This window comes from Nuphar pumila, chromosome 12 (assembly GCF_984573655.1).
Source record: "Nuphar pumila chromosome 12, dmNupPumi1.hap1.1, whole genome shotgun sequence".
NCBI lineage: Eukaryota > Viridiplantae > Streptophyta > Magnoliopsida > Nymphaeales > Nymphaeaceae > Nuphar > Nuphar pumila.
The window spans coordinates 89539909-89552511 of record NC_143260.1 but is presented as its reverse complement, the minus strand read 5'-3'; the positions used below and the strand labels follow the sequence as shown (position 1 = coordinate 89552511).

The window sequence follows — 12603 nt, the reverse complement described above, 5'->3', positions numbered from 1 at the left end:
GCCAGGCTTACTTCCCCATTTACGCCTGTGAGAAGAATCTGCAACAGTTCTTGGATTTTAAGCAGGGCAACTAGACAATGGCAGATTATACCAACAAATTCAAGAATTTAGAGTGTTATTGCTCAAATACCTACCCGATAGAGCATACACAAGCCATGAAGTACACTCATGGACTAAAGGATGAGCTCATAGGATGAGTACTGGTCAGTCATCCTCAAACCTTGATCGAGGACATAGAGGTGACCACTACCTTGAAGGATGACTAGGAGATGACCATAAGGTTCTGAACCGTCAGAACCAAGGAGGGATCGTGAAGGATAACTCAAACGTTTCAACATGCGTGATACGAAGGGAACATGCAGGATCAATCTGTTACCAAGAGCTACTTCAAATGCAGAGGTAGTCACCCTGGGTGCCCTTGCCCTTGTGACACTAAGGGTTGTCTCAACTATGGAGAGATGGGATATTTCGCTTGAGAATGCCCAAAGAATAAGGCACCATACCAACAACGACCTCAACAATAGTACCTACTACAACCTCAGTTGTTGCTATATCTATTGCCGCCTCCTGACCGAACCAGTAGCAGAAATGAGTTGCGGGCCGAGTTTATGCGGCCACAACAGAGGAAGTGATCCCTAGCAACAGAGTCATTAAAGGTATACTTTTTTGTAGCCAACCACTATGCATGCATTTTGTTTGATTATGGTGCTTTCCATTTTTTTGTATTTGTATTGTTTGCGAAACTCCTCTATCTGCTAACAAAGAAGTTAGATGTAAATATAGATGTAATCAGTCTGCTAGGTGTAAGTGTGACTTCTATGGAATATATTTCTAAAATTATAGTGTTTATTTAGGGACATAATTTGACAACTAATCCCATCTTGCTGGAAATGACTTGTTACGATGTCATACTCAGGATGTATTGATTGCATGAGCACTTCACAAGTTTGAAGTGCTGAGAAATAAGGGTCTTGTTAGAGCGACCCAGCCTCCAAGTAATAGAGTTCAGCGCAGTGAGACACTCTACAGGTGGAAAGATGACCTCTGCACTTAAGGTGCAGAGGTATGTTCAGCAAAGATGTCATATTTTTCTTGCAAGCTGATGAAACTTTTTCAATAAAGCATTTTAAAAATATATTTTAAAAAAAAAGTTTGTGCAAACCGTGCATCAAATAATAAAAACTGGTTCACACTAGCGATGAAGTCCGGGTCGAACTCAGGGAACATGAAGCACTTTATATTCAAGCACATGATTAGCTACTCTTTATTGCCAAAAATAAAAAATTAATTAATTGAGTAAATAAGGGAGAGAGTGCAGTCCTTTGCGGAGGATTTTAAACAATAATTAATTGGCATTATTACAACCCCAAATTAATTCAATAAAATAAAACCTAATCTAAAAATAAAAGAAAGGGTCTTCAGTGCTTGAGTCTTTGATCCCCTTGATATTCTTTTGCTTTTCTTATTTGCATATCCCTTTGTGATCCTTTTGAGGGGCTCCCTGAGGGCACTTCTGAGGGCCTGAAGGGTCTTTTGAGGAGACCTTTTAGGGACCTCAGAGGGCTCTTCGGAGGTACTTTTAAGGCCTCACCACACATCCGCACGCGTTTTTGTAAAAATAAAAAGATAAAACACAAAACAGAGAAAAAAACACTATGAGAAAATCACAGGTTAGTGTTGAGAAAAATCACAAAAAAAACTAAACAAACTATGAACTTATTTGTTATCAATCAAACTTTTCACACTTGATAACAAAGCGGGGCATCTGTATAAACAAATTTTGACTGAGTCATTTCATGTCAGGAGTCACATAACAAAATTCAGTCTTTTCAAACCATTTCAAAGTTTTGTTACTTCAACTGCACTTTTGGCCTCCAAAATGACCTTCTTAAGTCTTTTATCCAAAAGATCAATTAAACTAAAGGATTTTATTTTTCAATAAGACAAAAATCATGTCAAATGAACATGGGAGTAGAAAGTTATTGACCAAAACAAGGTGATTTGTTTAGTAAAAAACTTGTTTTTTCAGGTTAGGCTTATTTTTAACATATTTTTGACTCCTAAAATGATTGAATTTGATTTTTTACTCAAAAGACTAATTAAAGTTGAGGGTGTTAGTTTTTTAATGCATCAAAATTTACCTCAAATTAACATCCAAATAGAATTTTATGGCCCAAACAAGTTAACTTGTTATGCTTGTTTTTACTCAAAGTTCTGACGACACATCAAGGTGTTATTAGCAACATTTATCGTTAACTCAATTATTGTTAACTCATTTATCATTAACTCTTTCTACATCAATTTGTTGTTACTTCATGTCGACAACTTCAAAGTTGACATGTCCCACTCATTTCCGTCCATTTTAGCCAACCAAGGACACCCGTTCTCTTTTAATGACCCTCTTAAAACCAAAATTCTATCCCCTAACCTTTTATTCTCCTCTCCAAGATCAAACCCCAACCTTTAATTCAAATCCTTTTAATCACCACCCTAGATCTACCTTTGGATCTCGAATATGTAAGAAACATATCTGGATCCACTCAAATCCTATAAATAGGGAGGCCTTCTCCCTATTTTGAGAATCTAGAATAAAAAACCCGAGCAACCTTACTATGCAGAAATCTTTTCACGGCCTAGCCTAGCCTTGCCTACCTAGTCCATCTAGCATAGCCTAGGCTACAGATCACCCAACTTACCCTCTTTTGGAGCTCGAACCAAGCCGAACTGTCGTTCATGCTCCTCCATGCTCGACGATCATAGAGAGGGCTACCTAAGCTTAGATTATACATTTTTTGTGTTATTTTATACATTTTTATAAGCTTAGATTTATCTAATGTTTGTACATTTGTTACTTTCTTGTTTTTTAAAATTTTGGTGGTTTTTACCATAGAACTTACTTTTTCTAGGTTTTCATGTTCGAGGTATGCTTCCTCTTCGCAACACAGCTCTAGCAACAACGATTCAATGTCCCTGATTTGACTAATCTTTGCTCAACAGAGGAGGAAAGACGTGAAATCTTGAAGAACAGTTTCCATTTTCTTCTAATATTCAGACCCTGATCTTAGATCCATTTTCTAAATATTTTTTTGTAACAAACTTGTGTTTTTAGTTTTTAAAAATTCAGGATCCACACATATTGATTCCACTACACTACAGTAAAGGAAGAAGGGAAGAGTGCAAGGAAGTTACAAGTTGCTTCTGTTAAGGAGAGAGGAAAAATAAGAATTAGGATGTGGGAGATAGAGAAATTGTCTTTAATAACTGTATCAGGTTATATATTGTGTGCAGTTATATATAAAAAAAGAATTTCAACCAAAAACAGAAAAATGAACAAAATTGGAAATTTGGTAAGTTTTATTGGTTTCTTGAAAATAGCTCCCAAAATAGTAGGTAGATTAGCTAATTAGTTTAAAAATGGGGAAAATAGACTTTTGGAGATAAAGAGTTTCCTCATTTTATGCCTATTAAAAAGGAGAGAGAGAGAGAGAGTTTCTTCATTTTTATGGTCATTAAAGAGGAAGAGGGAGTTATAGATGGTAGCTAATTAATTTTTGCAAAAATTATGATATGCCATGTAACACTTTTTTTTTGAAAACTTTTTGCAAATGCCATCCAAATTTTTAATTACATTCTCAACTAAAATGACAAGAGTGTGAATTAAGAAAAAGTTATAAGAATCCATTTTTTTGCACCTGATACCTTGCTTCTGCATTTATAATATTTAAGATAGGGATAGCATTTTCTACCATCATGGGGTAAGGAACCCCCTAGTTGACACTCATAGGGAGAGGTTGTTTTGACCAAATCCGACCTCATGGATGTGTTCAACATGGTCAAAATAGTAAGAATTGACCCTTGGATCATAGGGCATAAAAATATGTTTTTTTGAGGTTTAAAGATTTGGTACATTATAAGCCATTCATTTTTCAACCCTCGTAGAATTTGACATATTACATGATGAAAACATGATTCAAAGGTCAATTTGTACTAAACTTACTATGTATATCATATTTGAAGGGACAAATGTCCCCAAAACTGAAAGAAAAATTAAAATATTGCATTTTTTTTCCACTAGAGTTTCTTACCCCACAAGTGTACATTTCCCCATTTATATATATATATATATATATATATATATATATATATATATATATATATATATATATATATATTGTCCTAAGTACCTTTAGGAAACATAATTGCAAGTTTTTTATTGTTTAATCCTAACACGTAGATGCATTCAGCATTTCTTATTCACTAAAACATGCTTTTGGATAATCAGTTTGACGAAGGACCTCGATTTTTATTTTACCAAAGTTTTGGTGCTATGTGAACCATCAATCCTCCTTCGCTCTAAATACATATTTAAACTAAAAAAATTGTCTAATCTAATCCACGTTTTGTACTAATCTATAGAGAATAAGTCTACAAGTTAAGATTAAACGAACACCCAAAACTCTCTTTTAAGACTCTAGGACAGTTGAGGGTTACTATTCATTACACTCTCTCTTTCTCTTTATATATATATATATATATATATATATATATATATATATATATATATATATATATATATATAAAGGTAGACCGTCCAACCAAAGAAAAGTCCAATAACGATCAGACAGCAAAAACCCTTCTCCAATGTTTGAGCATCTCATCGATCGGACCACATATATTTGTTCTTTATAATTTATTTAATAAGAAATATGCTTAAATCGAAGACTTTAGGACATATAGGCATAGTTTTCCAAATGTGAAAAACAGCTCATTATGCATTTAAAACTTTACAATACAAAGTATTGTGGGCCGTTGATCTTTAGCAATTTTAAAAATGCATCTAAGCATGTATAAATGAATGATAAAAAATCAATATGTAAAGTCCGATCAATGAAAAGCTCAATGGTTAGAGCAAGAAGGCCATGAATTATCATCGGTTGTAGAATTTGAACCTTTGATTGGATGATCCCCCATCCCTCTATATATAACAGTAGCCCAAAAGATTCTCGTTTCACGTTTCTATATCCCAAGACATTTCTGGTTTGCGTCTCCATGTTTTGGGAACCTTGGATTATACCGGTTGTGTTTGTTGGCTGACATACGTGCTTGTTAGATCTAAGATTTAATGAATCAGTAAATCCCATATAAATAACACATCGAGGTTACAGGTACCGTAAACGATGCCCGTGAGAAAAGTAGGCCGAGAAAGATGGACAAAGTGAGAGATCACATATTTGAAGGGTTTTAGTTTTCATATGGATCGAAGTAACTACATAATTTTGTCACTAGTTAGCCTTGATTTGTCTTTGGACATTGGTCATTTAGTGGCTGCTAACAGAATGATGCACCAGTCCTAACAGTTCAAAAGGTGAGGACGTTGGACAACTAAACGCAGCAACCAATTTGCCTTTAGCCTGCAAGACAAGGACTGGTATGAAACAAAGTCCTAAAAGGAAATTTTGAATAAAAGATTGGATTGATGGCTGCGACTAACTGCCGACTTCTTTTCAAAACTCAAGTTATTTCCAAGCTAAACACATTGAATGAGAACGACCTCTAATCAATCTTGAATTCCAGTCGTTGTGGATCTCAAAAGTTAAAGCCGTGCGACACATCCAGTACCAAGGAACAACCTTGATTTTTCACTACTATCGAAATTAGCGTAACTGCGGTAAACCTGCTATAAATAACAAGTAGCCGGTAAACAGTGGCAACCACAGAAAAAGGACTTTTCTGGTATGAAGCGCATGAAAAGCCCTTGTCTTGTCACTAGGACTTTCAAGCACATGAAAGGATTTTTCTGGTATCAAGGTCAACGCGGTTCAGGTACAAAACCAACCTGTCTTGTCACTTTGGCAAAACATGCAAACAATGAATGAACGAAGGGCAGATGCTGCCCTTTGAATTTTGCGATTACTTAAAACATAACAATTGGCTATGTACACGAAGAGACATCCACAATGTCTATATATTTAAAAGCACCGTAGAGAGAGAGAGACCATTGAATTTATCGGTCACAGACAATACATTCCGTTTTGCCTTACTTTCTGCCGCCTAACCACTGCCACAGAATGAGTGAATCACCTGTTCACTGCATAAAGTAGTTGCAGATTCAATGGGAATGCAATTATTTGTTTTATCCCCTTGGAACGTAACCAAAGTCTTGCCTTAGTGAGGGTCATCAATTGTACATAAAACTTGATAGCAAAGCAGAGCATCGCGCTGCAAACTCACAGATAAGAATGATAAGAATTGGTATTAATCTTTCCATCTGTTGTACAGATTGCACAGATATTTTACATAAGACAGCTCCTGTTGGCTTACGCCAAGAATGCCACCTATACATCTTGCTTTTTTTTTCTTTTTTGAGATTTTACTATACAAACTGCAGCACTGGCTAGTTTCCCAACATGGATTGTTAGAAATTGTTCGACCTGGTTGAAAGAAAAGGGAAGGATAAAAAAGAGAATCTGATATATTTTAAACTTACCAAAATGAAGCAGATAAGACCATCAGTTAAGCTCACCAATAGAGAAACTAGATCAATGAATTCCAGCGAAGCAGGTTTCAGTAAGCATCTGGAAGCCAATCCTACAACCAGAGCAAGCGTGACCAACTACCTGGCAACATGGAATGCCAACCAAATCTGAATCTCAGTACCACTCAAAGAAACTAAAAGGAAAAAGAAGGAAAAAGAAAGTAGCAAAGGTGATCAACAACAATACATGGCACAGTTGGGTGGGCTGGCACCATTCATTTGAAACAGCAAACTTCTATGCAAACACCGTTCATTGCCTACTCAGAATCCGTATCTATTGAAAGGTACAATCTTCGTCGAACAGACCGCTGCTGCTGATGTGGTGAGAAAGGACTCTCAGACCTTTGAGCATCCTGGATTGCTTTCTCCTCATTCATGCTGAGAAATATAGCTGCAACCAAAGCTCTTGATCAATAGAAACATACTAGCAAAACTCAGTCACCTAATTCTCACATGTTACATTCAACACCTACTACAGCAATGTGTTTTTTCGTAGAAACTGTGCAAGGGCTGGTCATTCCTTGCAATGTCATTTGCAAAGGTATTTTCAAGTTGCGGATTATGTACATTCACCAGGGGTTCCTCTAGACTCGTTAACTTTGCTAATAGAAGTTCTTGCAGTCTTGCCTTCTATTCTCTTTGCCTCCCTGCTCTCTTTATGTGATTGTGTGCACACGTGCTTGTGCAACTACGCCCTCGTGCTTGATGAGCGACGATCAGCTTGATTTCCGTTGTGCGCTTGAAAGGCCGTTCTGGTGTTGAGGTACATTGGGCTTTTAGCCCGTGACAAGTATTCACATGCAACATGAAACAAGGCAGGAAGAAGGTATGAAAATGGGGATTGGTACACAACCTTCTCACAAGGAGCTTGGCTCAAGAAGATTCACTACAAACAAGCCAAGCTCGAGCTCAACCTCATATTCATTTGGCTAAGCATGCCAAGCTTGAGCTTGAGCTTAAGTTTGTCCAATATGTACAAATAGTATGCTTATATATGGTCTCTGAATATTTTAACACAAACAAGCATGTTTGGCAATATCAAATCATGATGCCCCTTCTTCTCAAGAGGTTTAAATTTTTTTTTTAATAAAATGGGCTCAAGCTTAACCAAACTGAGCTCGGGCCTGGTACCTATGAAAGCAAGCAGAGCTCAAACAGCCTAGGCTGGAGTCTGGGCTAGCTCCTGTACAGCCCAAGATATTGTTTAGACCATAACATCTCTCTCTCTCTCTCTCTCTCTCTCTCTCTCTCAGCCAGGTTGGACTGCCGTGTATATCTAATGGATCTAGACAGATTTATAAAAAAGAAAAACAGATGCAAAGGAAACCTGTGTAATAAAATGGTGGTCTTCAACAAATGCACAAATAACTCACAAACAAGTGTCTATTGGAGACACTACAAGCATGACCCTTGAAAGGGTATAAAGGGAAGAACACTTGAAAAATAAATAATACTTTATTCATGAACAAAATGCTTAAGCATGGTTATTTACATTGAAGGGGTTCACCCCTATATATACAAAAAAATGGGAGAGAGGAGAGCTCATTTTGAGCTCTCCAAAAAGAGACGTTGGATTCCAACGTCTCTTAATATAGTTGTTGGACTACAGTCCAACAGCATTTATTATTATAGCTGTTGGACTACAGTCCAACAGCTACTTGCACAGTCAAGTTCCAACAGGAACTTGACTGGATCAAAATATCTAGTTTCTATTGAACTAGATGCTAAAAAAAGAAAATAAAAAAATAGAAAAAGAAAATAATAAAAGAAAATATAATAATATTAATATATATATATATATATATATATATATATATATATATATATATATATATATATATATATATATTGCAGTTTACATTTTAACACTCCCCTTCAAACTTACGGTACAATGAGCGAAAGTTTGTCTAAGAGAAAGTGAAATCTGGGAGCAGCGAGAGGCTTGGTGAAGAAGTCTGCTAACTGATATTCTGATGTAACATATGGCAGATCAATGGTTCCATGTAAGTATTTCTCTCTGACATAGTGACAGTCCATCTCAATGTGTTTAGTGCGCTCATGGAATGTCCGGTTGCTTGCAATGTAGATCGCACTTTTGTTGTCACAGCACATCTTTGAAGCTTGCGTTGCTTTAGCTCCCATATCCGCTAGCAATCGTCTGAGCCAAACAACCTCCATAGTGGTGGTTGTCATGGCTCTGTATTCAGCTTCGGTGGAGGAAAGAGAGACTTTCTGCTGCTTCTTGCACTTCCACGAAATTAAGGTTTCACCTAGGAACACACAAAAACCAGTAGTTGAGTGTCTATTATTGGGATCACCTCCCCAATCAGCATCAGTATATGCAATTAAATTTAATGAAGATGAAGCAGACAAGAAGAGTCCTCGTGAAAGAGAGGATTTTAAGTATCTAATAATACACAAAATCGCTCCCATGTGCACGGAGGTGGGAGCATGCTGAAACTGACTGAATGTATGAACCGCATGAGTTATATCTGGCCTAGTAATGGAAAGATAAGAAAGAGCTCCAACAAGTTGTCTATAAGGAGTAGGATCATCAAGAAGTTCTCCATCATCAATTTTCATTTTAACATTGACAACTTCTGGAGTGGCTACTTTCTTATCATCTGTAATTCCAGACCTGGAAACGATATCAAGAGCAAATTTATATTGAGATATCAAATACCCTCGAGGGGAATAAGCAACTTCAATGCCTAAAAAATATCTTAATAAACCTAAGTCAGTCATTTCAAAGTGAGTTTTAAGAAGAGATTTGATATTTGCAACTCCCTGTTTGTCGCCTCCGGTGATGATCATATCGTCCACATAGAGAAGAAGAATAATGATGCCTGCATCAGATTTCTTAACAAACAAAGCAGTGTCAGTTAAACAAGGTTGAAAACCAATATCAAGCATAACATGACTAAATCGGTCATACCAGGCTTTTGGAGCCTGTTTAAGACCATAAAGAGCTTTTTCTAGACGAAGAGCTTTACCCTTAGGGCTACTAATACCAGGTGGGGCTTCCATGTATACTTCTTCAACGAGATTCTCATTCAGGAAAGCATTTTTGACATCTAATTGAAAGATAGGCCATGTTCTAATGGAGGCCAAGGCTATTAAAGTTCTAACAGTGGTCATACGGGCCACAGGAGCAAATGTTTCTTCATAATCGATGCCATACTCTTGGGCATATCCTTTTGCTACTAAACGGGCCTTATATCTTTCCAGGGTCCCATCACTTTTGGTTTTGACTTTGTATACCCACCTACAACCTATAAGTTTCTTACCCGGAGGAATATCTTGTATCGTCCAAGTATTGGCCTTTTCTAGTGCATCCAATTCTATTTTCATGGCTTCTATCCATTCTATATGATTTTTTGCTTGAGAATAGGATGATGGTTCAACATATGAATGTATTAATGTAATGGCGGCCTTATACGTGGGTGAAAAAGATTCATAAGACACAAATTTTTCTGGAGGTTTAGAGATTCTAGACGTTCTTCTAGGTGAGACTTCAGAGTATTTTTGTAATGCACATGGAAGATTTTGCTCTCTACGTCTTGAATATTGTAGACTAACATCCCTATGGATTTGCTCTTCATTATCATCATTTTCAACAACAATAGGACTTTGATCATTGTCAAGGTCACATCCAACATCACATTCATTGGATTTTGAAGTTGGATCAATTAAAAACGAGTATTCAGTGACATCCTTGAATTTTTCAAATTCAAAGAAGCTTTCTTTTTCCAAAAAAGATACATTTCTTGACACATATAATTTGTCATTTTGAAAATCGAAACACCTGTAGCCTTTTTGATTATCAGCATATCCTAAAAAGGCACATGGGATTGCACGAGGAGAGAGTTTATCATTTCTGTTGGTGAAAAAAAAACATTTGCATCCAAAGACTCTTAATCTAGAATAATCTGGAGTTAAATTAACAAGCTTTTCTATTGGAGTTGTATTCTTTAATGAGGAAGATGGCATCCTATTAATGAGGTAGGTGGCAGTTAGGACCGCTTCAGCCCAAAAACTTTTTGGAACTTGATTTGCAATTAGCAATGTCCTAGTAGTTTCCATAATGTGCCGATGTTTGCGTTCGGCTAGGCCATTCTGTTGTGGAGTGTGTGGACATGATCTTTGATGTGTAATACCATGTAAATTGAGATAGTCTTTGAATTCGTTGGACATAAATTCTCCCCCTGAATCAGTGCGAAAAACAGAAATATCATTTTGAAACTTATTTTTAACCATTTTATGAAATATTTGGAAGTTAGCAAAGACATCAGATTTATGTTTAAGAAAATAAATCCAAGTATGTCTAGAAAAGTCATCAACAAAAATGACATAATATGTATAACCACCTTTGATAAATAACTAGTGCGGGGCCCCAAACATCCGAATGTATTAACTCAAGTGGTCGTGAGAAAACAAAAGTTCTACTAAGAAATTGTAACCTTTTTATTTTGCCAAGAATGCAGTCTTTACAAGAAAAATTTTCAGAATTACAAATTTTTTCCAAACTTGGAAAATATTGAATTTTAGACATATGAGGATGGCCAAGCCTTTTGTGCCATAAATCCAATTCTAATTTCTGAATATTATAACAAAATGCATTCTTGGGTAATTCCAAAAAGTCCATGTAATAATGTCCTCCTTCTCTATGGCCTTCCCCAATCAGCTTCCCTGACTGGCGATCCTGTACCCAACAACCAAGAGAAGAGAAGGAGATATTACATCCATAATCAGATATTTGCGAGACAGATAAGAGATTCAAATTAAGTTTAGGGATATATCTAACTTCTGGGATAAAAAATCTTTTGGATTTTTGAAGATTTTCAAAACATCCTATTCCTTTTACTTCGAGAGATGTGCCATCGGCTGTAAAAACCTTTGACACTTGAGTTATTTTTAAGACATTCGGATAGACTATTGACATTTGGGGTCATATGAAAAGAAGCACCAGAATCTAAAAGCAAAGGAAAGTTACCTGGACCGAAGAAAGATGCAACTGCCGCTCCAGTTGAGGCTTCGGTTGAGGAGGATACCCCTTTGAGAAGAGGTTGAAGGATTTTCATCAGTTGAGCCATAGACACAGGTGCATCTTGATCTTTTGACTCAGATTCAACAGATGCAACTCTTTTTTCTTCTCTTCTTTTTAACTTTGGACATTGAGGCCTATAGTGCCCCGGTTCATGACAATGATGACAAATAACTTTTCTTTTATCAAAGTCGCCGTTTTGCCTTCCAAAATGAGGCGGCTTGTAAGTACGAGTATGATTCCCCGGTCTAGATACAGCTAAAACGGAGTCATCATCAACTTTTGGAGTACTTTTTCTAAGTCTATTTTCCTCCATAGTGAGCTCTTCTATAGTATTAACAATAGAAGGAATTTTTCCACGATGTAAAAGGGCCGATTTGGTGGATTCAAACTCCGGCCTTAGACCATTCACAAATTGATAGAAATGTTCCATATCGAGTTGTTTTTGGCGAAGCTCGATGTCTTCGGCACAATGCCATTTGGGCTCAAGAAGAGACAACTCTTCCCAAAGTTCGGACAACTCATTATAATATTCTCGAATAGTTTTATCTTTTTGAGTCATTGTCCGAACTTTATCTTATAAATTGCATACATGTGCAATATCTTTAAGGGAATACATGTTTTTGAGGTATTCCCAAGCCTTATCGGCATGCTCAAACTTAGCTAGACTAGAGCATTTTTTAATGTCTATGCTATTGATGAGCCATGACATAATTTTTGCATGCCCTATCCTCCATTCTTTCCATTTCTTTTCATAAGTGGCTAACGCCTTACTCTTCTCTTCTTCCGTTAGAGGAACCTCTTTATCACCCTCTTTCTTGGTAAGAGATAGTTTAGGTTCCAAATCGAAACCATCCACTATACCCCATAAACCTTTTCCCCAAATGTGGTGCTTCATAATCGAAGCCCACATTACATAGTTAGTATCATTTAGCTTCATAGGAATGATGGTGATCTTATCATTGTCATCCATCTTTTACAAGGGTAAGAGAGGAATAAATAGGAGGAGAGAGAGAGAAAAATA

The 12603-nt window shown here is 36.6% G+C and overlaps 1 protein-coding gene across 3 annotated transcripts in view; it reads right to left on the bottom strand.

Annotated features, from left to right (window-relative positions):
• Positions 1-5602: 5602 nt before the first annotated feature.
• LOC149821163 (E3 SUMO-protein ligase SIZ1-like) overlaps positions 5603-12603 on the bottom strand; it is a 201156-nt gene continuing 194155 nt past the window's right edge. For 2 of the 3 annotated variants that reach the window (XM_089982041.1, XM_089982043.1), the window contains 2 exons: positions 6723-6926; positions 6233-6617 (listed from right to left, as the gene is read on the bottom strand). In XM_089982041.1, the coding sequence (XP_089838167.1) occupies positions 6793-6926 (134 nt within the window). In that variant the 3' untranslated portion in view covers positions 6233-6617; positions 6723-6792. The other variant, XM_089982042.1, reaches the window with a different exon arrangement.